The sequence below is a fragment of the Ruditapes philippinarum genome, unplaced genomic scaffold (assembly GCF_026571515.1).
Source record: "Ruditapes philippinarum isolate M1 unplaced genomic scaffold, ASM2657151v2 ctg1371_1_1_1_1, whole genome shotgun sequence".
NCBI lineage: Eukaryota > Metazoa > Mollusca > Bivalvia > Venerida > Veneridae > Ruditapes > Ruditapes philippinarum.
In genome coordinates this window covers 2,432-29,287 of record NW_026861298.1, presented here as the reverse complement: position 1 = coordinate 29,287, position 26,856 = coordinate 2,432, and the positions used below count along the sequence as shown (strand labels likewise).

The window sequence follows — 26,856 nt, the reverse complement described above, 5'->3', positions numbered from 1 at the left end:
TCTTTTATTAGAGTTAATGTGTACCTGAATACATGCCATTTGATTTCGATGTTGACATGTTTGTGTTATGTCTTTTTATTACTTTTTATAAATGCCATCTTAAAAATGCCACAGATCTTCAATTTAACTATCAATAAATAATCAGTATGCACAAAATCTAGACTTATATACATGAATTTATAACCACTATTCTATGTAACTGACTGAAGTGTCACCCGTTGTTGAAGAAGGTTGGAGACTTCCCTGAAATCTATTGTCCGCTTGCTCTGAATGGTTTTCCGTTTTCCTACAACAAATATAAAAAAAAAAACTATTTTAACTTTTATTGTTTTTTAACTGTTATGTATCTATATTTTAAACTGTTAACTGATTTGCAAGTTCTCAAACTAACTGTTTTTATAAATGATATTTGCCGGCATATTAATTAGACAAAAAAAGAAAGCCATTAACTAAATTTGTTGTTAGTCAGACAACTAATACATACTCTAGTTCTTGTATCTGACGTCTTATCTCCTTCCTCCGTGTTTCATTTATCGGGTAAGCCCAAAGTGCAACTAATGCAATGAGAGTAAACAATACAGGACCGGGTACCACCAACATCTGCAAAGCTAGTGCCACGGACGCCGGCTGTTTACATTCACCAGTTTTATAGCCACCAAACCTGCATATAAAAGAAATTCACAATGGACAAAATACTGTCAATATTAAAATACTGTTCAATCTGTGCTATGTGTAACGTGTACCGAACGAATATTTAGATATGTATAATAAATTTATTTGGGGGCTACCTGCCGTTTGATTACATACAAATGATTCTTAAATGATCAAATATTATAAACAATCAATTCAAATTAATAATTAAGTTTTTCTCAAATAAACTCTAAAACACTAACGAGCAAATATACAATAATGTCACAGCCTAATAACACACTAATTTAACCAATTCAATATAGATATCTAGCTACAAGCCGATAACTTCCTACAGTCCAGCAACTACCTCCCTATCTATGTAGCGAGGCTTCTATTTGATAGGAAGATAAGCAGTTGGTAGGGATTTATAACAAAGTTCCAGCTAGAATATATAAAATATGTATATTGATTAATTAATGTCTGGATTTTTAATACTTATATATTACCAATTGCCTGATAGCGAGGCTTTCAGGAAATGTGGAGGTCTATAAGTACCCAGAGCTTCACAATCCGGACTTTGTGAAATCATCCAACAGTCTGACAAATTCTACAATGAGCCGGTATTTATAGCAGCTGAGATGCTCACTAGTGCGTAAAACAATTTCATTGGCTGATAAAAACAATCTGTATTATAGAGACGCTTATCATACTTCATTATGCTTCAAACGTCTAATGAAAATACGTATTCCAAACGTATATTGTTAAAATGGCTCACAGAAACATTAATTTACTTGTTTTTATGAAAAACATAAATGATACTACCTCATTTAGAAAGATTCATGCGAAAGTAATACTTACTTGGAATGTAAACAAACAAAACCTTTAAAGAAAACACAGAATTCTTGCTTTGCTTCCAGAATTTTGACATACAAATGGCGTAACTATATTAAAGGGCGGTAACTCATACTATCATGGGCTAAACGTTACACTACCCACGCCTCCGTTTACATGCGTCTCGCATGAAATCAAAGACAAAAATAAAACTTTTTACAACTAACGGATTTATTTTTTTTAACTAAGTAAAACATGTAAAAACAACTTCTTGTAATGTATACTTGTGTTCCTTATACACATTTTGATACAAACTTATCTATTTCAAATACAATGATTACTTATCATTCACTTAACTGTTAATGCATGTAACTATCAGTTAAAAAAAAATTCAGTATCTAACATATAACTTTAATTCCTTTCCTTCAATCTGATATTCAATATTTTCTGCCTTTATCAGAGTATTAGGATGCATAAATTCACTAAGTTTGATATTCATGTTTCCAACACTTAAACCATCCTTTACAACAGATGTCGAAGAAACCAGTATATTTCCTTCGTCAACAATTTCCGTGCATCTGTTTGATATTTGTCCATCAAACTTAATATTAATCTGGAAAGATTTATTTTCATCAGCTTCAATTTTATTAAGTCCTTCATTTTCCCTACTAACTACATACTCTTTTTCAAGCTCTGATATTTCTTCATTAATTGAGGTATCAACGTCATGATTCTCGAAAATTGGATTGTTATTCTGCTTAATGGTTACCTTTTCACTTTTCTTGGGTGGACATATTATTGTTGGTTTGGTCGCTTTCCTGATGATACGTCCAGAGCGTATGTCATTTACACTTCTTTTGTCAGTACACATACTTTCCAAAGTAGTCTTCCCCATAGTATTTTCAACAGAGTTATTATAAATTTCAGGTACACTACAATTATCAGTTAACATCTCAGTCCCTCTTAAGATGTTTTCTTCATTATCCACAGGTTCATCAATTGTTATATCAGGTTCTATATCCCAATCACTTTCATCACTATCTCCAGTGTTGAAAGCACCTTCCGTTTTGGTTTGTTTTTCTCTCTGATTATCTTCAATATTGTTACTATTTAAATCATGTGTGTTTTCTATCTGTGAACATTTGGTAGGGGCATGTATTCGTTTTAAATGTTGTTTCATGTAAGCTGACTTCTTAAATATTTTCCCACATACTCGACATAAAGCACTCTGATTATCTTTCACAACTTGTTTTCTTTCAGTTTTCTTTGTCTTTGCCATCCTGAAAATAGAACAAACATAATCATGTAAAAACTTTGGTTTTCTAATTTCTCTACCATATCTATTTGTTACTACTTCTTCTGTCACATAATTGGTTTCAATGTCCGCTTGAGAATCTGAAATTAAAATGTCATCATTAAACGACAATAAACAACTGTCTTCTTCTTCCATTAATAACTGTGACTTAGCCTTCCTCATTCTGTTCACGTGAATTATCTGAAACGATTCGAATCTACCACAATTTACTTTATAGAGTACATCAGAAATTTTCTCTACAATTTCAAAAGGACCTCTCCAAAATGATGTAAATTTTGAAGAACATCCAACTTTCTTAACAGGAAAATAAACATATACTTTATCACCTTCTTTAAAATTTTCAAAAGAAAGTTTACTATCATGATATCTTTTCTGTCTACGGATTGATTCTCCAGTATGTTCTCTTACTAGTGAATGGGCTTGTTCTAATTTTTCTTGTAATTGCCAAACCCATTGTGACTGAGGAATATTTTTAATAGCAACGGGCATTTCAAAAGCTATATCTAAAGGTGTAGATGTTTCTCTTCCAAGCATGAGTAAATTTGGAGTCATGCCTGTCGTTTCATGCTCGACTGACCTATATGCCATCATTACATAAGGTAGGTTTTCATCCCAGTCCCGATGATGATCTTTAACATACATACTGAGCATCGTTGTAAGAGTTTTATTAAATTTTTCAACCATTCCATCTGATTGCGGATGGTAAGGCGTTGTTCTAGTTTTCTGAATTTGTAGTAAATCACACATTTCCATAAAAAGCTTACTTTCAAACTGTGAACCTTGATCCGAATGAATTATTTTAGGTATACCAAATCTGCTTATTACTTCCTCAACTAATATTTTAGCAACTGTCTTCGCTTCAATATTTGGCATAGCAAAACTTTCCGTCCATTTTGTAAAATAATCAGCAACAACAAGAATGTATTTGTTTCCTCTTTCAGTCTGAGGTAACTCTCCCAAAATATCCATAGCTATTCTTTCCATGGGATACCCCGACCTTACAATCTGCATTGGTGCTCTCTTCGTTTGTAATGGACCTTTTCTTTTCATACATAATTCACAACCTGCTACATAATTTCTCACATCATTTTGCAAACCCGGCCAGTAATACCCTTGTCTTATTTAACTTAGGGTTTTCTTTACACCTAAATGTCCGGATGCTTTTATATCATGTGAAAACCTAAGTACATGACGCCTAAATTTCATTGGTACTATTGCTTGAAAATATGTTATATCCGTGTCAAGAACAAGCCAAGTTCGTACAAGTAAATCATTATGAATTTGTAATCTTTTCCATTGACCCCAAAGCGACTTAATGAAATAACTTTCACTACCTATGTCTTTTGAATCTGGTCTCTTCTTTTCCAGAACCCACCGTTTAACTTTTTGAATATCACTATCAGAACACTGTGCCTCTGCTAAAGACGGACAGTTTTCTGACACATAGTTATCAACAGTATGTAAATGTGAAAGTGTAGCAATATTTCTTTCAGCTTCTGGGTGACCTTTAATACCACACTGTCTACATGGAATCCTACTGACTGCATCAGCATTCCTATGAAGTTTCCCTGGTCTGTGCTTTATTGTCATATTATAAGATGATAACGTTTCTAACCATCTTGCTATCTGTCCTTCTGGATTTTTAAAATTCATTAACCATCTAAGAGATCCATGATCGGTTCTAACTGTAAAAGGCTTACCATACAAATAATGCCTGAAAAATTTGACAAAATGAACTAAAGCCAACAGTTCTTTACGCGTAACACAGTACTTACGCTCTGATTTTGATAAAGTTCGACTTGCATATGCAACTACTCGTTCATTCCCATTAATTTCTTGTGAGAGAATACCCGATATAGCAAAATTACTTGCATCACAATCAAGGATGAACGGTTTGGAAAAATCTGGGTGAGCTAAAACTGGTGCACTTGTTAATTTATCTTTCAATATTGAAAAAGCTCTTGAGCATTCTTCTGTCCAATTGAAATGTTTATTCTTTTCTGTGAGTGCATGCAATGGTTTAGCTATCTCTGAGAACATAAATATGAATTTCCTATAATAACTACAAAGACCCAAAAATGATCTTATTTCTCGAACGTTTCGTGGTTCAGGCCAATTTTTTATGCATTCAGTTTTTTTAGGATCGGTTGTTATGCCTTCCTCTGTTATTATATGACCAAGAAACTCTACCTTCTTAGAAAATAAGTGACATTTTCTAGGTTTTAATTTCAAACCAGCCAATTGTAATCGGTTAAAAACAGTATCAAGATTATCTACCATTTCTTCAAAAGATTTACCAGTAACAATTATATCATCTAGATAAATTAAACATATTTGCCAATGCAAACCGGTTAAAACAGTTTCTATTAAACGTTCAAATGTCGCCGGCGCATTACAAAGGCCAAAAGGCATTACTTGAAACTGAAACAAACCATTTCTAGTAGCAAAAGCTGTTTTAGCTCTATCCTCTGGCTCTACCTCAACTTGCCAATAACCTGAATTGAGGTCTAAACATGAAAAATATCTAGATCCTGCTAACTGATCAAGAGATTCGTCAATCCGCGGAAGTGGGTATGCATCTTTAGTTGTTACTTCATTTACCTTTCTATAATCTATGCAAAATCTATGTGTGCCATCCTTCTTTTTAACCATAACAACACTACTTGACCATGGACTAGACGACGGTTGGATAATGCCTTTATCCAACATGTCTTTTACTTGTTTCGAAACTTCATGAGACATATTTTCAGGTATCCGCCGTAATGGTTGTTTAATAGGTCTAGCATTACCTGTCGGAATTTGATGGCGTATAATACCTGTCCTACCTATATCATCATCTGATTTTGAAAATATAGACGCATACTTCTTTAAAAGTTTTCTTACCTGATATGATTGTTCTTTATTCATATCTTTCGTAGCACGTGTATAAAGATCAACTATATGGTCTGGAACGTGAGATTTTTCCACATTGATATTCTTATTCTGTAAATGAACACTTTCCACTGGACATAACGTTGATATATTTGTGCCTTTATAGACAATTTGCTTCTCTGAAAGAGGATTTAAGAGTCTTATTGGAACTTTATCACTTCCATGAACTAAGGCTCTAGCTACAATACCTTTATTACTAGATACAAAACGTTCATTAGGTTCAGTCACAAACAATCCTTTATCTATGAAAGGATCAAGAATTTTTCCTTGAATGACTATTTCAGACATTGCTGGAATTTCAACTCTCTCGGCTACAACAACACGGTAACAACCAATTGGTCCCGTACAATTTAATTTAACTACTTTTTCATTTATTGTCATCTGGTTATTTAGAACATCTATCACGATATTTTTGGATTTCATGAAATCTAATCCTAATATTGCATCGCCCTCTATCGCCGAAATTATGACATTTGTTTCCGAAATTTCTCCATTTAATTCAATATTGACTTTTGTTTTGCCTTTAATTTCTAAGGGTGAACCAGATGCTGTGATAATGTTTTTCTCAAATTGTTCTAAAATGACCGGGCAATTGTTATTTTCTATAAAACTAGAGGATACAACGGAAAGTGTTGCCCCAGTATCAATTAAGCAGTTAGCTTTAATACCATTTATATATACTGATACATATAACCCAGAACCTGAGGAGCTCGAAGAATTTATGTTATGTTTTTCAAATGTATTAAACTTTGATTGTGGTTTATTACTATGTTTCGGACATTCGTATTTAGTATGACCTGTCTGACCACACTCATAACATTTGATTCTCTTTGCATTTGACCTATTAGAAAATGTTCTTGAAAACATGCTATTGTGTTGATTTTGCTTTGAAGTATTTTGGTTTCTTTTATCAAAAGTTTGAAAATTATTTCTGCGTTGAAACATTGAAAACATACTCTTCATTTCGTCTATTGATTTTGTCAGGCTATCTAATTTGCTATCTTGATTTTTCGAACTCTCATACTGATCAGAATTTAGTTTTCTCATATAACCACGAGTGTCATGGGATTTTCGTTCTGCTCTGTTGAAAGCCTCAAGCTCAACAGCATGTCTTACTGCTTCATTCAAGCTAGTAGGACGAGCTTGTTTAATTCTAAGCCTCATATCTGCGTTGACCAAAGAATCTATAAATTGTTCTTTCGCTAAAGTTTCTTTCACATCTGATGGTGCTGAAGGGTATGCTAAATTAGTCAAACGTCTTATGTCCTGCCCCATTTCAGATAAAGATTCTGTAGCTCTTTGTCTTCTTTCTCTTAGTTGAGCTCTATATAATTCAGTTTGATTGGGTGGTGAAAACCTTTCTTCTAAAGCTAATACAAGTTCATCATAATTTGGTGATTTGCTTGTCAGATTGCCAAATACACCTTGAGCTTGACCTCTTAATGAAACAGATAAATAAAGACCTTTTTCTTTGTTTGTCCATTGATTTATTTCTGAACATGCTTCAAAATGCGCTTTATAATCTATCCATGAGCTAGTTCCATCATACGTAGCTGGCTTCATCATAACACTTCGTTTTGAATTTGAGTTTTTAGGATCACGTTTTATTTCTGTTGAATTTGAAGTATCCATTTGTATGTTGCTGTGTAAGGACTCTGTTTTATTTGCTGGTTGTGATTTTCTCTTTCGAAAAGTAACAAATCGATCTCTCGGATAATTTAAATCAGAGCCACAAGGAGATTCCGTAAACCTTTGATTTTCAGCTAATGGGGTTAAGACACTTTCTATTTTAAAGGGCTTTTTATCTGGGGTCGGTTGTAATAAACGTCGCCTTCTTTCTGATAGAGGTGTTGCATATTGTCTTGTTAAAAATTTAGGTGTTGACGTTTGTTTGTCTTCATAGTTTGAGTCATATTGATTTTGAAACGATAACTGCATACTGTCAATTTGTCTTTCAAGTATTGATATTTCATTTTGCAATTTCAAAGCTTCATTTTGGTGCTGCAAATCTCTGAGTTTTTCGTGTAACAAAATAAGCTCATTGCTATTACTAAAATCTTTACTCTCAGCCATTTTTAACAAATATCTATTTAATATGTGGGGCCAGATAATGGTGTTTTTATCTATATAATCCCACCGCTGCCACCAATTTTTGTAACGTGTACCGAACGAATATTTAGATATGTATAATAAATTTTTCTTTGGGCTACCTGCCGTTTGATTACATACAAATGATTCTTAAATGATCAAATATTATAAACAATCAATTTAAATTAATAATTAAGTTTTTCTCAAATAAACTCTAAGACACAACTTAAACGAGCAAATATACAATAATGTCACAGCCTAATAACACACTAATTTAACCAATGCAATATATATATATCTAGCCACAACCCGATAACTTCCTACAGTCCAGCAACTACCTCCCTATCTATGAAGCGAGGCTTCTATTAGATAGGAAGATTAGCTGCTGGTAGGGATTTATAACAAAGTTACAGCTAGAATATATAAAATATGTATATTGTTTAATTAATGTCTGGATTTTTAATACTTATATATTACCAATTGCCTGATAGCGAGGCTTTCAGGAAATGTGGAGGTCTATAAGTACCCAGAGCTTCACAATCCGGACTTTGTGAAATCATCCAACAGTCTGACAATTTTTTTTTTTTTTTTTTTTTTTTTTTGATGCGTTTATTTAAGGTCGCCGCCGGAAACCCATATGGGCGACCGTACACTCAAGTCGGGTCATCCTAGAGCGTCCCGCCGAGATTTTTCGTCGATTTTTTTTCCAGCTTTATTGGTGGAGGAAGACCCCAGGTGCCCCTCCGGGCATTATTTCAGGCACGAGCGGGCACCTGGGTAGAACCACCGACCTTCCGTAAGCCAGCTGGATGGCTTCCTCACATGAAAGATTTCGACCCGAGTGAGGATCGAACCTACAGTGGTGAGGGACCTGTGATCTCAAGTCAACGACTTTAACCACTCGGCCACGGAGGCCCCTAACAAATTCTACAATGAGCCGGTATTTATAGCAGCTGAGATGCTCACTAGTGCGTAAAACAATTTCATTGGCTGATAAAAACAATCTGTATTATAGAGACGCTTATCATACTTCATTATGCTTCAAACGTCTAATGAAAATACGTATTCCAAACGTATATTGTTAAAATGGCTCACAGAAACATTAATTTACTTGTTTTTATGAAAAACATAAATGATACTACCTCATTTAGAAAGATTCATGCGAAAGTAATACTTACTTGGAATGTAAACAAACAAAACCTTTAAAGAAAACACAGAATTCTTGCTTTGCTTCCAGAATTTTGACATACAAATGGCGTAACTATATTAAAGGGCGGTAACTCATACTATCATGGGCTAAACGTTACATATGGACCACCAAGCAATGAGTTCCACTCACTTATTGTATCAGACTTAAGACCTATACTTCTTCAAAAAATATGTTCTCTTATTTTCTATTGTTTATCGCATCAAATTACATGTATATTTATTGCTTGTTTGCTTTAAATATTGTAAATGTAAGGCTGACAACATTTTAAACAAGCATACTATTTAAAGGAAAAAACGTATAATTCACATGTATAGAAATTTTCCACAAAAATCTGGAAACACGCAACAGGTAAAAGAAATCTTCCAAGGGAAACTGGAGACGGCACCGGGTGGGGGGGAATCACGTGACTTTGTATAGTAATACCCACGAGAAAATGGCCAGTGCTGAGCCCCGGTAAGTACCTTATTATGTTAAATTAAGGTAGCAAACGTTTCTTAAATCAAAACAAAACCTAGCGTATCATATGCGCCGTAATTTTCTTCAAATGACAATACAAAGTGCATTATCCTACGTTTTGTGAGAATATTGTTTGAATTGTATGAAAATTGCACATTCAGCGATAGTAATTCGCACGAAGCGATATAATTTGGTACCAAAATAAATGAACATAAGTTTTAATTCTGCACTTAAGACACCAAATCAATCATTTTATTGACATTTGTTTTTGTAGAATTCCATATAAAATTTTGTTCGAAGGTCTGTAGCCTACAAATGTTCTTTGCCAGTGTTTGGTAAGTAAAACGAACAATTTCTGGATAGTAAGTCGCACGAAAACAAAATAATAAGTTTCACGCACAGTTTCCAATAGCTTACTAACATGTGACGAATCTATCTAATAGTAATTATGGTTACCAATTTGCAAGTGTGTTCCATCTACGGTGACAGAGAACAAATGTCGAGAAAGTATTTTAATAATAATTCATATTATTTCATAATACATGTATTCATATAATTTCATAAAAGATTACTTAACTTAGAAAAAAATAAATGAGACATTGACATTGATACTCAACAATATACTTTCCACATGGCCCTTTTTCACGTTAGATCGGACCCACATCCGTTATCTGTAGAACTAGATATTTAAAGAAATAACTGTGCAGAAGGAAATATTACAACACTATCATTTACTTTTCAGTATCTGCAATTTGGACCAAAAACGCAAAGGAGAAGACATTCGCCATATCACATTGATATTTATTGCCATCATAGAACTGGTATACAAAGTTTTTATTGAATTTATTCTTTTATACAATGGCAGAATTTATAAATATAACCATGATGTTTTGTTTAAACGTTATGTATTACTATACGCTTATTTTCTTACCATGTGCAAATGTATTGCTCGTAAACTCTTACTTTTTGTTTGTGATATAGTAAGTAAATAAGATATTAAGGGCGTCCATGGCTTAAAAAACCTGTTTATTTTTGGTATCTTGTTACAGTTTCCGAAAACATACTCATTTGCTAGATACTCAAACAATCTTTTGCATCTTTGGTACTGTTGGCAATTAGTATACCTTGAGTGAATAAGTATTTTGTATGGAAGTCAAAATACTACTTTGTTTACATTTTGCTACCTTTACGACACATCACTTAATGTTCAGCGCTACCTTTTTCAGTTGTAATAAAATACTATCATGTGTTTTATCCATTATTTAAACATTATCAAACACATGTTTGACATTTCTAAAGAATTAAAACAATGTGGATTTCTGAGGCACAATGCGCCTTTAATCATAACTTGAATCACTGTTTCATTGTTGTTTTTTGTTGTTGCTGGTGGTGTTTTTTTGTTCTTTTTTTGTAAGAAGTTATTTTGTTCTTGCGAATTCTTTAATATATTTTCATAAATTAAGTAACATAGTGACTAAATGTCACACATACCGCCATATAAAAACATCAGCATTCAGTTAATAAACATCACCATAACAAATAACAAGTAATATCATATTTGTTCATCTTTCTTCTAATTACATAAAATGAGAGCCAAGACACACCTGACACTGCAAAGGTCAAAGAACTACTATCGCAAAGAAAAATAACACTGAGCCGTGTGATATTAAATCCCACCAAAAGTTCATTTAATACATTATAAAAACAACCAATTAAGAATCGTCCTATAGACAAAAAGTGAAATATTTGATCTTGCATAATTGAAATAAGTATTTTCTATCTCTAAACATATGAACTTTAACTTTCTTTTAATGTATATGTATGCTATTGGAAACTGTGCGTGAAACTTACTATTTTGTTTTCGTGCGACTTTCTATACACTTGTAAAGAACATCTGTAGGCTATAGACCTTCGAAAATATATTTTATATGGACTTCTACAAGAACAGATGTCAATAAAATGATTGATTTGGTGTCTTAAGTGCAGTAAGAAAGCTTATTTTCATTTATTTTGGTACCAAATTATATCGCTTCGTGCGAATTACTATCGCTGCATGTGCAATTTTCACACAATTCAAACAATGTTCTCAAAAACCACAAAACGTAGAATAATGCACTTTGTATTGTCATTTGAAGAAAATTACGGCGCATATGATACGCTAGGTTTTGTTTTGATTTAAGAAACGTTTGTTACCTTTATTTAACATAATAAGGTACTTACCGGGGCTCAGCAGTGGCCATTTTCTCGTGGGTATTACTTTACAAAGTCACGTGATCCCCCCCCCGTGAGTTAACAGGAAGCCGACATTAAAGCGGGGGCAAACAGAAATCTGGAAGGAGAATTTCGGGACAGGAAACAGAAATCTGCCCGGAACACCTAAACAAAAATGAAACATAAATCTTCAAGGGGACAGAACAACACGTTCAGATCGAGGAACCTGGAACAGAAAACTTCAACAGAAAACTAGGGGAGGAAGCAGAGAAGAGGAAATAAAATCTGAAAAGGTGACTAGAAAGAAGGAATCTACAGACAGGGTACAAGTTATAGAATGTTAGAGGAAAGAAATCTACAGACAGGGTACAGGAAATAGAATGTTAGAGGGAAGGAATCTACAGACAGGGTACAGGTTATAGAATGTTAGAGGACAGGAATCTACAAACAGGGTAAAGGAAATAGAATGTTAGAGGACAGCAAACTACAGACAGGGTACAGGTTATAGAATGTTAGAGGACAGGAATCTACAGACAGGGTACAGGTTAGGGTTAGGGTTAGAGGGTTAGGGTTATAGAATGTAAGAGGATAGGAATCTACATACAGGGTACAGGTAAAAGAATGTTAGAGGATAGGAATCTTCATACAGGGTACAGGATATAGAATGTTAGAGGATAGGAATCTACATACAGGGTACAGGTAATAGAATGTTAGAGGGAAGGAATCTACAGACAGGGTAAAGGTTATAGAATGTTAGAAGAAAGAAATCTACAGACAGGGAGTAGGATATAGAATGTAAGAGGATAGGAATCTACAGACAGGGTACAGGATATAGAATGTTAGAGGAAAGAAATCTACAGACAGGGTACAGGTTATAGAATATAAGAGAAAAAAAATCTACAGTCAGGGTACAGGTTATAGAATGTAAGAAGACAGGAATCTACAGACAGGGTACAGGTAATAGAATGTTAGAGGACGGGAATCTACAGACAGGGTACATATTATAGAATGTTAGAGGAAAAAATCTACATACAGAGTACAGGTTGAAGTATGTAAGAGGACAGTAATTCACAGACAGGGTGCAGGCTAGTTATAGAGTGTTAGAGGACAGCAAACTACAGACAGGATACATGTTATAGAATGTTAGAGGACTGGAATCAACAGACTGGGTAAAGGTAATAGAATGTTAGAGGAAAGAAATCTACAGACAGAGTACAGGTTGTAGAATGTTACAGGACATGAATCTACAAACAGGGTACAGGTATAGAATGTTAGAGGACAGGGATCTTCAGACAGGGTACAGGTTATAGAGTGTTAGAGGAAAGAAATATACAGACAGGGTACAGGTTATAGAATGATAGAGGATAGGGATCTACAGGCAGGGTACATAATGTTAGAGGACAGGAATCTACAGACAGGGTACATGTTATAGAATGTTAGAAGAAAAAACTCTACAGAGAGGATACAGGATATAGAATGTCAGAGGACAGGAATCTACAGACGGGGTACACGTTATAGAATGTTAGAGGAAAGAAATCTACAGACAGTGTACAGGTTATAGAATGTTAGAGGATAGGAATCTACAGACATGGTACAGGTTATAGAATGTTAGAAGACAGGAATTTACAGGCAAGGTACAAAAAATAGAATGTTAGAGGACAGGAATCTACACAGAGGGTACAGGGAATAGAATGTTAGTGGACAGGAATCTACAGACAGGGTACAGGTTATAGAATGTTAGAGGACAGGAATCTACAGACAGGGTACAGGTTATAGAATGTTAGAGGACAGGAATCTACAGACAGGGTACAGGAAATAGAATGTTAGAGGACAGGAATCTACAGACAGGGTACAGGTTATAGAATGTTAGAGGACAGGAATCTACAGACAGGGTACAGGAAATAGAATGTTAGAGGACAGGAATCTACAGACAGGGTACAGGTTATAGAATGTTGGATGATCAATATACCAACCTCAAAGCAGACGCCAGTGTGCAAGAGATTGTTAATTTGCAGCATTATTTTTATATTAAAATATACTTGCGCTAAAACTGCCTGAGAAATACCAAGTCCTACACCTATTGATAGTTTACTAAAGAATACATAGAACGAATAAAATATATGTTCTTTTCCTTTCCCATACTTCAAAACGAATTCGTCTATTACGTCTGTCAACATCGACCTGTATAAATATATAATGTATATATAAGAGAACATACTTTCATTAATGAATGATTGTATATACATTTTGTACTACAAATTTTATTTTTCATACAATTCAAACTGCCAAAACATGTTTTTAGATTACAAAGTCTATGTTTAGAAAATTTGAAAAGAAAACGTATCTTGGAAAACATGACATATTCATATTAATGACATATGACTAATAATAATAATATATATAACGGCAGGTTTTATATGTTTTCATTCAGAAGTGGGATCTAGCAAAGGATATAATCAAATCTAAACAGACTGACAGATAACAAGTCATATTATCTTTGTGCTTTTCTTGAACAATCGAAGGATGGAAAAAAGCAATAACAACCGGCAATGGCAATAACTGTATAACTCCTGTATGTCAGAGCGATATGAAGTTGTTTAGTTGACGTTTAAGGCAATGGCAATGACTGGATAACTCATGTTTGCCCGAGAGTTTGAAGTTGTATAGGTGATGTTTCAGGCAATGATATCTGGATAACTCTATAGTATATCAGTGCGATTTGAAGCTATGTGTGTGTGTAAGTCAGCGTGTGAACAGTTTTTTGATGTCAAGGGTTAAAACATTTTTGCTTAACATAATCTAGAGAATGGATAGACTTTGGGTTAATCTAACAAGTGTTTCTGATCCCGAGGCCCCATGCTCCAATGCTTAATTTATGTATGTGAGAGTAGAGTAATTTCTGTGTGTGCCGTACTATATCTTACCATGGTAAAAGTAAAGCCACTGCTATTGAAATTCCGGCAATTACAACAACAGGATAAAACCAGTACACCTCTCCTTCTGGTATATACAGCTGGACAATCAAGATCGGGATAAAAAACTAAAATATTCCAAATATTCAGCATATTTTGCCATTGTTTTAAAATTTATTTCATGAGTTCTCTGTCAAACATATATTATGCAAAAGTATTTTAAAGAATCAACGCTTATCTGATTATAAAAAGTAAAAATGAAATAATGTACAATTAAGAGGTTCTGCCGTAACAAATTACAGAGCACATAGATTAAAGGTACATGCATTTATATTGTAACCATTATTTCCTTTTATATTTGATATCACAATAGGTGTACATTAGTGAAATATAATTGATAAATACCCATTGCTTATCATTAATTATGAGAACTGTCTGTTTCTTTTCTCTTTTACGTTAATAGCATTTCTGTGACTATTCTTAATAGAAATTGCACAAATTATATAGTTTCAAAATTATTTTTTCATTTCACTCCCCCAATATCCGAAACTTGGGAATATAAAGATATACATGTACAGTTCTTCTCACTGAGACAAAAACAATATTTCACCTAACAGGCAACAAATATTTTCTAAACATGTATAACATACTCAACCTACTATCATTCCAGTGGCAAAAGTTGTTTTTTTGCCAAACTTGACAATGCATTTTTGCCAGAGCGGCATGGCCGCTATTGTACAAACCTTAAATATAAAATATAATTTATATCATGTTATCTTCAGGTTGAGACCATGCCAGGCTCATAATGGGATTAAAAAGTTACAGAATAATTGTTTCATAAGTAATCAGAAAAGTTTTAGATATTTTGTGCCACTTACCAATAAAAATGAATAGTTAAACAAAAAATCAATTTCTTCAACAACAACATGTACTGATAAAACGAAAACAACAACAACACGAAAAAGGGGGGAAAAAGAACAAAAAAAACCCAAAACAACCTACCAATAAAACTAAAATAAGATTTGAGAAGTCATCCCCCATTTTCAATGTATGTGTACAAAACAAAGCCAAGTTTCCTTGTACAATCTGAAATACATTATATTTTAAGTTCAGTTTTAATTACGTAAATGTTTCCGTAGCAAATAAAATCTACTTTCACTTAAGATCGCGTGTAAATTATCATACAGCCAGACTGAAATTGTTCGGACTCTATACTGCTGGCTTAACACTTCCGGTACTTTCATGGTAAATGTTACCCCTTAAACTGCTTGAACCGAATATAATTAGCCTTTGCAACGAGTATGAAGCCAAGCAAGTTTGTCCGTCCGTGCAGTCTGATCAGGAACTTTAATGTTGACTTACTTACTTTAAATGTTCATCTTGATATCTCTAAAATAAATAATGGATAGTCCAGAAAAATAGAAGCAAGACAAGTCCATATAAGAATTTCTGCATAATAAGAGTTAAAACACCTGGCAGTAAAACATCTATTGCAACATTTTCAACCGTTTATTGAGCGAAAGTATCAGGCAGAATATACAGGTGCTTATTATATATGCTAATTCTTCGGGGACAAAGGGTATTAGTTGTTAGCGTGCAACTTTTATTTAAAGTATTACGTAAACATGTAAACCAAACATACCGCTATTGCAAGAGACAAAAACAGAAAAGAAGTGCACAATAAAACATAAGGTCTGAACGTTAGAACTTGTTTAGCACCAGAGAAAAATCCATCAGAATCCGCTGAACCTAGAAAATATAAAAAAAAATATCAATTTTTATTCCCCTGCATTGAACGCCAAAACATAACCGGTAAAATAAATAAACTTATCAATACATTGATCCCCTTAAAACCTCGAAAATGGAACCTATCAATACTTTACCCCTTATTTTGAAATAATCAAACCTAAATCTAAATGCTTCATTTATTCAACTAGCTTACGAAAGATCAGTGATTCTATTCAGGATAAAGGATCGCACGGAGGCCGGGATACCAGAGGTTTTCGTCCACAGTCGAAATATGACTTTTTGGTTTCGGTGTGACTTAAAAACCAAACCTTAATACATTGCTATTACTTTAACTTGTTCAACTTCCATTATTGTCCATTAACTGTCCATTCACAGATTCGTGGTTATCAAGATAAAAAATGAAACAACATAGAGTCATGTTAGACGGACGGATGTGCATTATATATTTTTTCGTTCCAGCTGGTAAAGAGTTATTAAACTTTATGGAATTATAGCCTATTGTAGAAAGTGTTAAGATGAAATGCTGCTTCTAGAGACATCTTGTAAAATTAACTAAGAAAGTCAATTAGTTACTGAAATCTCTTGATCCAAAGAAAACTGTGACTGCAGAGATCATGTACGCACTCACTACAATTACTGCTCCTAAGATGTATGCGCCTTTCTATAATAAATAAATAAATACATAAATAAATAAGATTAAATTATTTATCATTATTTAAATAAATAAATAAATAAATAACATTAATTATATTTAACAAACAAACAAACGAACTAACAAACAAACAAGGGCAATGATGTTTTATCGCTCGACTGCTATATATGTAGCTATAAGGTCAAATCTAGGTCGACTTACATCATAGTTCGAAGTTGCATCCGAACTAGTGTACAGATAAAAAATTCGGTGATTCCTACGGAGAAAAAATGCTATGGAAGGCATTCGTTTCTATGGAATGTAAATGATTGCTATGGCAGTCACTGTTTGTTAAGGAAAGACAATGGGTGTCACAGGGAAGTCGATATATGCCATAGATGTCGCTGGTGGTTATAGGAAGTTAAATGTTTGTATAGAAGTCACTAGTTGTTGTGTAAAATTAGTAGTTGCTATGGAAATCACTAGTTGCTATGAAAGTTAATGGTTGCTATGTAAATAAATTGCTGCAAAGCATTGCCAAAGTGAAATAATTTCATTTTGTCTTAACTCGCGATTATTAAATGACACGATTGTGATATCGCGACTTTACGATAAATCGGTCGTATTTAAATCGTATTTAATCATCCTATCATCGCGTTTTCACCATTCTTACTCAGGCATCAAATGTTAGAATAAAGTAAAGTCAGGATTTTCCAACATGTCTTCTCGTCATTTAAGCATACAATATACCTCTGAAGGTCACTAGCTCTCCACATACGATAATGTTGTATACCTCATTTTCAATTTGATCATCAGATGTTTTTCCATTGTCAGCACAATCACCTGCCTTTCTGTATTTACCAACGAGTTGACCTTCTACAACAACCGCTAACAATACACCAAATGCTTCAGATACCATTCCTATAAGAAAGCCTAATTTGGTACAAAAACAACAACAAATCAATGATTAAACCCCCAATGTCGCTCACTAACGCTCGCTCTATTTGGAGGTTCTTGTACTATTCTAATATACTGATTATACCTGAAAACTAACCTTTCCTGATGACACAACATTAAAATAATAAAACTTGTTCTTAAGTGAGTGTGTGTTAATTGTAGAACCGTTATACATATATATATATGTGTATGTATGTACATATATATACGTATGTTTACGTATGTATATAAAAAACGTACTAACTGTATTTTTTACTTTCCTTAAGATATTTTTCGACTTTTTATAAGCTGTGACAGATATTTTTTCACTTTTTATAAGCTGTGACAGATATGTTTTACTCTCTTTAAGCTGTGACAGATATTTTTTACTTTCTTTAAGCTGTGACAGATATTTTTCCACTTTCTTTAAGCTGTGACAGATATTTTTCACTTTCTATAAGCAGTGACAGATATTTTTACTTTCTATAAGCTTTGACAGATATTTTTTACTTTCTATAAGCTGTGAAAGATATTTTTTACTTTCTATAAGCAGTGACAGATATCTTTTTCACTTTCTATAAGCTGTGACAGATATCTTTTTCACTTTCTATAAGCTGTGACAGATATTTTTCGACTTTCTATAAGCTGTGACAGATATTTTTTACTTTCTTTAAGCTATGACAGATATTTTTTTACTCTCTTTAACCTGTGACATATATTTTTCCACTTTCTTTAAGCTATGACAGATACTTTTCACTTTCTATAAGCAGTAACAGATATTTTTACTTTCTATAAGCTTTGACAGATATTTTTTACTTTCTATAAGCTGTGAAAGATATTTTTTACTTTCTATAAGCAATGACAGATATCTTTTTCACTTTCTATAAGCTGTGACAGATATCTTTTTCACTTTCTATAAGCTGTGACAGATATTTTTCGACTTTTTATAAGCTGTGACAGATATTTTTACACTTTTTATAAGCTGTGACAGATATGTTTTACTCTCTTTAAGCTGTGACAGATATTTTTTACTTTCTTTAAGCTATGACAGATATTTTTTTACTCTCTTTAAGCTGTGACAGATATTTTTTCCACTTTCTTTAAGCTGTGACAGATATTTTTCACTTTCTATAAGCAGTGACAGATATTTTTTACTTTCTTTAAGCTGTGACAGATATTTTTTTACTTTCTTTAAGCTTTGACGGATATTTTTTTTCACTTTCTATAAGCTGTGACAGATATTTTTTCACTTTCTATAAGCTGTGACAGATATCTTTTTCACTTTCTATAAGCTGTGACAGATATCTTTACTTACTGTAATTTGTGGCAGAATCCTGATCTTTCTGAGAATAAGTTATAGTCATTTTCCTTGTCATTGAAGTGTACGGGACATGTAAACCCTTCAATTGGATAGAAATAATTGCAGATAAAATCTCATTGACGCATATTGTTAAAAACGCTAACTTAAAGTATCTTTTACACTTGAAAAAAATAAATAATTACTTTGTAATAAATATAAAATGGTCTTAGGTATATTGACAGAAACATATTTTGTATTATTTGATAAATACATGCTCGGTGTGGTATTTTTTCTTAAGAAGCTACTAGTATGTGATTGAAAACATTGAGTCTGACAATAGTTGTTATTCATGATTCATTTAATAACGGTTAACAATCATGAAACCTTACGAAACGAAGCATAATTTAAACATGTATATTTACAATTGTTACAAAGTGACGGTTACAAACATCATCAAACCAACATTTTTCTTTTCCCTCTTCTACAGAGAAACATAAATAACGTATGTTTTTAAAGCAATATATTATTTAACTTTGTATTTGCCTCGAAACGAAATACCAAAATTAATGATGTATCATACCGATAAAAACATTTGAAAGCCACAGTAGAAACAGAAATACCAGACGAACTTCCCTACATCCGATATATCCGGCACATACCACATACACAAGTATGACCCACATGCAAACGGTGCCGACAGTAGAATCCTAGAAGATAAAATATGCCTCACTCTATAGTATCTAGATCCTGTTCTCTCTTAAACAACGTCATTTCATTTCACTATAGCTATGTTTTAATCAAATTTCAATATGAATACGTGAAAAAATGCTTATACAGCTAACAGTTATACTCTTCCGAAAATTGTTATATTTAACTATGTTTTTACCATATCAAGTTTCGTGAAAATATATTTAGTACTTTTTGCGTTATCACAGGATCCAGTTTTTGTGGACAGACAGAAGGACGGTCAGAGATACGGACGGAGGGAAAACCTAGTCTGCTAGGAGACTAACTACGACATATGATCAACAAAATCAAAAACAAATGTTAAAAGCTGTAACAGACCCCACGTCTATTATTTTTAATTGATTTTGATATTCATGCACAAAGTCGTAGATTTTTTCAAATGAATTTATTTACAGAAACAGAATCATGTGTTATTGAACATTATTCTTTTTATTATTATTATTATATATATATGGACAGCCGGCCATTATTACTTTTTTCTGAATATGACAAACGTATGTAATTATATTACGTACAATTGTTTTAACATCCCTTACTGCGGATATAATTTATTTTGAATATGATATGTTATGTTTGTATCTAAATTAATGATAAACAAATTGGTAAACTCCGAAAAATTTTTTAACGCCGTGCCCTAATAATTAGCATGAAAAGTACACGTAATTTGACTTTTAATATGATCAATCCTAACATTCAAATACAGATGCTTTAAAACTCGGTCATGTCTGACATAAATTTCATAAAATACATACCATGGTCTATACTTCCCAAACCGCGTGTCAGTTTTATGTACAATATATCCGCACGTGGGATCGGTTATGGAATCCCATGCTTTTTCAGCAAAAAATATTATGGACACATACCCTGGTGGTATCTACAAAAAACAATACAAAAACATTGAATAAAAAAATATATTCTTAGTGCACGAGATAATGTAGAAGAACTGCGATGCACATCTCAGAAATATCACTATGTGCTATAAAGTAATAACTTCTGAAACTGGAAAACATTTATATATACATGAACAACATGTGTTTATGTTGTATTTTAGTATCTGTGTTATAATATTGAATTGTAACAAACCTATTTGAACAAACCAAGTCGTTTTAGACCCTGGACAGACATATTGAAATATGAACTGCTATATTTTGAAAAGAACGAATTGATTAAAAACATAGAGAAATAAGATTATTTAAATTAACCGACTCTGTAAAATAATAGATAAAATTTAATTATGTTAAATGAATTGTTGACCATAAATCGAAAATTTAAAGATAAATAAAATACATAGACAACAAATAAACACCGTATTTTAATTCCTTTAAAATATCATCATTTTTTTACCTTTGCAACTTCTAGGAGGAATATCGATAGAAAGAAATTGATCACAGTATTTGTCGTCTGGTAAGGAGCGCCGCCTACAGCAAAACATATTTTTCTCCAGACCGGAAGTGGTTTAACAGTTTCAACCGTACCAGTCTGCTCTGTTTCCACCAAAGGTTTCTTTTCGTCACCACAATCACCAATGTTCTAGAGAATGAAACACAAAAGTCATTTCCTATCACTTTTCTGTCGATTTATGGCGGCATGCAATTTTTATGATGTACGTAATGTGAGAGTCAATTTGTCCATGACTGGTTTGATTTTGGGAAAATGTGCATCCTAACGGCATTTTCTGGTACAAGCAGGTAGTTGGGCTTAATTACCTATTTCGAGTACGCGGAATTCATTTTTTGCTCTACCACTGCTGTATTTTAAGTCCATGACCTTTAAAAATCAATTTCAAAATGGCCGCCATTCCATATCTGTCATTTTTGGATAGATTTTGAAATAAATTACATTAATTAATGTGTGGCACATTGAGACAATGTCATAAGAAAGACGCTCAACTCCTCAAGTTAGACTTGAAAGTGCTTGAAAAATAAATTTTGTATTCTGTCATTAAGAGATGGATATGGAAATTGTTAAGCATAAATATACGGTCTAATAACGCATTGTGAGATGATGTACTTTATATTATTACTTAATCTTCAAACAGGGATACCATGAAAATTGTTTGGTTATTTTTTTTATGTCAATGTCAATTGCGCAAGAACATGTACTGGGACGTGTAGTGCCTGAGAGCCAATTTAACAGTCCAAAGATCAGGGTCATGTCTTTCAAGAAAGACAATTTTGTTCATTAGTGGGGAACCCGGTCAACAATTTTTCATGCACGAGTTGATATTTAAAAAAAGTCTTCCGAGTTTATAGATTTTAATATTTCCAAAATAACTATAGGAATCGCCATCCAGGCTGGCATTCGAAAAATATTTTATTCTCCATGGAATAGACTCCTTTCCTGAATAATAGAGTTAATGTTTCTTCTTGTAAGAGAAATATTCCACATAGTGTTTATCCCATAGAAACCCCTACATACTAGTGCCGAGCTTCGTGCATGAGGATAGTATTTCGTTTGCTTATATATAGGTAACCTGACAAGAACATGGTGGTTGAGGCTTTTGTCGTCTATTTTGTTATCATGTGGTATTAAATTCTCTGTTTTGATTGACCTAGAGCACGCGGTGTACGGGTAAAAATATTTAAATCTTGTTAATTGTATATGCCGCCGTCCTGGAACGATAATAATTTTGCGTAAATGTGTAATTCGAAAAGGTCGTGTCATGCACAAGCATGGTTATGTCTACAGTTAAACTTCTACATCATAAATCGTGATATAAACGTGACAAGATGGTTTTGTCCGATCTATAACTTTCTCAATAATTGATGCTTTTTGAAATAATTCTGCATAAATATATTGCACTTTGGGACAATGAGTCACCTGTAAACCACAGCTGATGATGTAAATCAAAGACCAAAATCATACTTTCACTTCAAACAAAATATTTCCTTAAAGTGTCTAAAAAGTCTGGTTAACGATTTTGTCATTCATAGATGAATTAAAAAATCAATTGGGACAAATATGGCGCCTCTTTGTAAGACGACATGTAGCGGACAAATGTTCCAAGATCACACTTGTATTTCTAAAGTCATCATATGAGAGTGCATTAGTGGCCATGTCCAGTCCATATATGTGTTATTCAGCGAGAGCTAAGAATAAATACATGGCACTTTGAAACAATTATTCTGAAGTGAGAAAAGAATTGTCGCATAAAGTAAGATTTCAGACATTAAAGGTCATATTTTATTTCATATAAATATTTTGAATGTCACGTCCGGTCATGAATTTTGTCAGTCATTGGATGGATATTGGCGTAACTAGGCATACTTTTGTGGCACAATAGGACTACTTGTAATGCTGAAACACTAGGTTGATAGCTATATAGGTCAATTTAGAACATTGATGGTTGTGTCTATATCTTTGGCATTTATTCATGGATGCCATTTAAAATAATAAGAAATACTGAAGATATAAATAAATGCTTCTTAATGTTTTTAATTTTTGTAAGACTTGTAAGACTACAGTAACCATGCCTTCAATGTAAAAAATGGAAAACAAGATTTACAAGGATAGCCGGCGTTCAATGAACGTAACCCAAACACGACCAAGCAACAATGGATCCTTAACTGAGCCAAACGTCAGAGACATTTCAAGTGGCACACCCTTGTCAATCTTTGTTTTAAATAATTGTCAGGATAGTGCAAAAATAGTTGGTACACATTTTAGTGACTAAAACTACACTAAGAAATACCAACGTAATTTTATGGAATTGAAAATATGAGATAAAATAATTATACTGCGGAAAATGATATCAAAAATATGTTATATCATAATGAAATAAGATACTCCATCATTTTCTTGAAAGATAGCAAAGAACAATAAAAGTATGAACATTTGATTTTATCTTAGTCACAAACGTGAGATAGAATAAGGCGCAGCGGCCTTGGCAAAGTGACATATAATGTTAACGTTGATATCAACTAAGACAATGAATAAATGAATTAAAACAAAACGCAGAAAATCTCATATTTTCAGTTAAGTAAATAAAATTTACTAAAAGACATAGGCTTCGACGTCACGGCATATATTTTACATGATTGAGTTGCATAAAACCAAAATGCTCTATCAAATCATTCTGTGGTGGTAAAAAGGGTACACAGCAGTGAATCGTCAATATAATAAATGCAGATTTGGCATCGATTAACTGTCTAATCTTCTATGCATGTACCGTCATCAAATACCCTTGATAGACTTATAATCTTTTGCTCTATATTATTTATTAACCATAAAACAGTGCAAGCTCGTAGACTGTTTATGGTTCATAAAGATTAAAATGAATTTACTATTTATTTGAGTTTATTTCAATTAATAAATAGGTGATCTGTTTTAACCATGTCTAGGCATGTTTAAAGTTTGATTGATAAATATGACCCTTTAAAAAGTAGCTATATCAATACAACAATAGAAAATAACACATCTGCGGATGAATCTGAGTTTTCAAATTTCACAATTTCCCCCTTTGATATATGAATTCTGCCTAGGCCGGTGCTAGGGTGCCTGGACGGTACCTTGCAATTTCCAGTACTGTCCATGTACAGGCTCAATCAAATCGAGCCTACAAAGTTTCCAATTTTGCCGTTTTAATCGTTTTTAGGGATTCTGTTGATGTTTTTTTTTTTAATTTTAAATCGGGCCGTACAATAGATATTGTTGCAAAGACATGCGGACCCAGAGATATAGTCGCTGACCTGTGAAGATGACAGGCAATATTTAAAATATTTACATAATGACCTTGACTCTTGGCATTCAAATTATAAAATGATCTAGTGTCCATAAAGGTTTACACAAATGATATTCTATCAAAATACAGAAAGCTTTAATACTTATTTAATGGTAAATTAAAATGTGCAGGTTTTATGTAAGGCATTTGGGATCTCAGATACATGATATAGATTAATTGTCCATAAAGAATGGCCTGTGATGGTTTGAAGTAATGGTGTAAATTTAAGTGTGCAGTTTATCTACACAGTGAGTACAATTCAACATGACCTGTTGCTCATATCATAATACAATTTTAGTAGTCATTCCTACAGAAGGATCCATTTGTTTAAAAGCACTTTACTTACAGAAGGATCCATTTGTTTAAAAGCACTTTACTTATATTTGTTATTAAGAGGTGTCCATTTTGAAATCAAAGATGACCGGCATAGCAGTAAATGTGAGAAGCATGTATAATTATCAGCCATTTTCTCCTTAAAGTAATTGAAACTTTACTTCATGTAGATTAATGGACATACTAAACAATATGTACCAGAAATAATAATTTTTTCAGTAAAGGACAAATTAAGGTGGCTTTTTTGATTTGACCTTTAGAAGGTCGAGGACAGCCGTGGTAGTGCAAAAAATGGATTCAGCGTACCCGAATTATGTAAAAACGATTGACTACCTGCTTGTAATGAAAAATGCCGTCAGACTCTTAACTGAAAATCAAACCCGTCTAAAATACTGTCTTAATGTTACCAGTTATCACTTACTGGGGTACCTTGTGACGTAATCACTAAGTTGTTACACATTTGTTTTGATTCAAATATTTTTTCGTTGCTCAGTATCAAAATTCTCGCTGTTTAAGAACAAATAAAGTAGGTATTCATCGATTAAAAATACAGAATAGATTTCGCCGTCCCTTTGATCAGATATTTAATAACAACCGCGCGTCGTCAGCAAAAGTTATATAATACTATATATGTATACACTTACCGGTTCGTACCGACCAGACATCTTGTTTTTATCTGGTGTTCCAAAAGTGTTTGTATTTGTTAACTAAATCAAACTTCCTTTTTGCTGGTTTCACATATATTTAATAATTCGTCCCATGTAAACTATTTTTCAATATAAAATGAAAACAATATCTGTATGATAATTTTTCCGGCTATGTTAAATTATTTGTCCCATGTATGCAGTACATTGATATACGCTGGTAATGCCACATTGTGTTATTAATATAAACACCGATTTCAGATATAATGATAACAACTAATACAATTACAGTTGTCATTATAACAGTATAAAGTAGATCTACTGACACTTTTATCTGATCATAATTGAAGCAAAGAACAAAGTTTATATAACTTAAGTTATATTTTGAATAATTACATATCCATGCATTCCAAATGGCATATTATTATAATGTCTATTTTTTTGGATGTAACATTATGCATTTCGTTTATGTATATTATGCAATTTATTAAAAATGTATATTATGTAATTGTTTACAACTTTACTTTAAACAACTGTTTTAAATGAAACATTGTATTTGTGTTTTTATTATTTTAACTGTTTTATAGTTACATGTATTAAATACTGGTTTAATTTATATTAATTTTTAAAAATACAGATAATTATATTATACTGGTTTAATAAATATTACTTTTTAAAAGTAGAGATAATTATATTTTTTTTACTATACAATTTTTTAATTTTGAACTGCAATTTTAAATTATTATTTTAAAAATTATAAAAACAAGATAACAATTTTAAAAGGTAAATAAGTGATAAGATTTTTTACAACTTGTTAGTGTTACTTTTAGGAGACATTGATAGGTGATAATTAGTTTTAAAAGCTTTTGGCAAAAATTAATTAGTAATAAATCATGTACAGGAAGCCTAAGGTTTTAAGTTGACGGACATGCCAGAAAATATTAAATACAAAGGTAATAACTAATAATCTATGCTTTTAAATTTAAGTAACAAGATTTTTTGCTCGTTTTTTACGGCTTTTGAGCACTGAATCGCAAATTCTGTATATAAGTAACCCAGAGCTTTTTATGGTTAACATTTACCATTTGACTATTATACAAGTAATAAAGTTGTTATTTAAAAATTATTTAAATTTATGATTTTTATATTCAAATTGCAGGTAAATTATTACTATTATTTTTGTGTGTTAAATATATTTATTATTATGTTTTT

The 26,856-nt window shown here is 32.6% G+C and overlaps 1 protein-coding gene across 1 annotated transcript; it reads right to left on the bottom strand.

The window, feature by feature from the left end:
- On the bottom strand, positions 1–26,016 carry LOC132715162 (sodium-dependent lysophosphatidylcholine symporter 1-like). The gene is made up of 14 exons (XM_060698139.1): positions 25,645–26,016; positions 21,292–21,477; positions 20,700–20,821; positions 19,781–19,907; positions 19,216–19,300; positions 17,758–17,885; positions 16,907–16,994; positions 16,227–16,333; positions 15,587–15,670; positions 15,244–15,327; positions 14,597–14,712; positions 13,716–13,853; positions 485–661; positions 1–286 (listed from the first exon to the last, which is right to left on the bottom strand). The coding sequence occupies exons 1-14, from the start codon at positions 25,663–25,665 to the stop codon at positions 187–189; spliced, it is 1,563 nt and encodes a 520-aa protein (XP_060554122.1). The 5' UTR covers positions 25,666–26,016; the 3' UTR covers positions 1–186.
- Between the last annotated feature and the right edge of the window lie 840 nt (positions 26,017–26,856).

What these genes read in the sequence shown, in the direction of transcription:
- LOC132715162 (XM_060698139.1), bottom strand. Translation starts at nt 25,665, where the DNA reads ATGTCTGGTCGGTACGAACCG. An exon ending in ATGATCAAATTGAAAATGAG is followed by an intron (nt 16,995 to 17,757) that starts GTATACAACATT and finishes TATTTATTATAG; the next exon opens with AAAGGCGCATACATCTTAGG. An exon ending in CGTCAGATACAAGAACTAGA is followed by an intron (nt 287 to 484) that starts GTATGTATTAGT and finishes TATTTGTTGTAG; the next exon opens with GAAAACGGAAAACCATTCAG.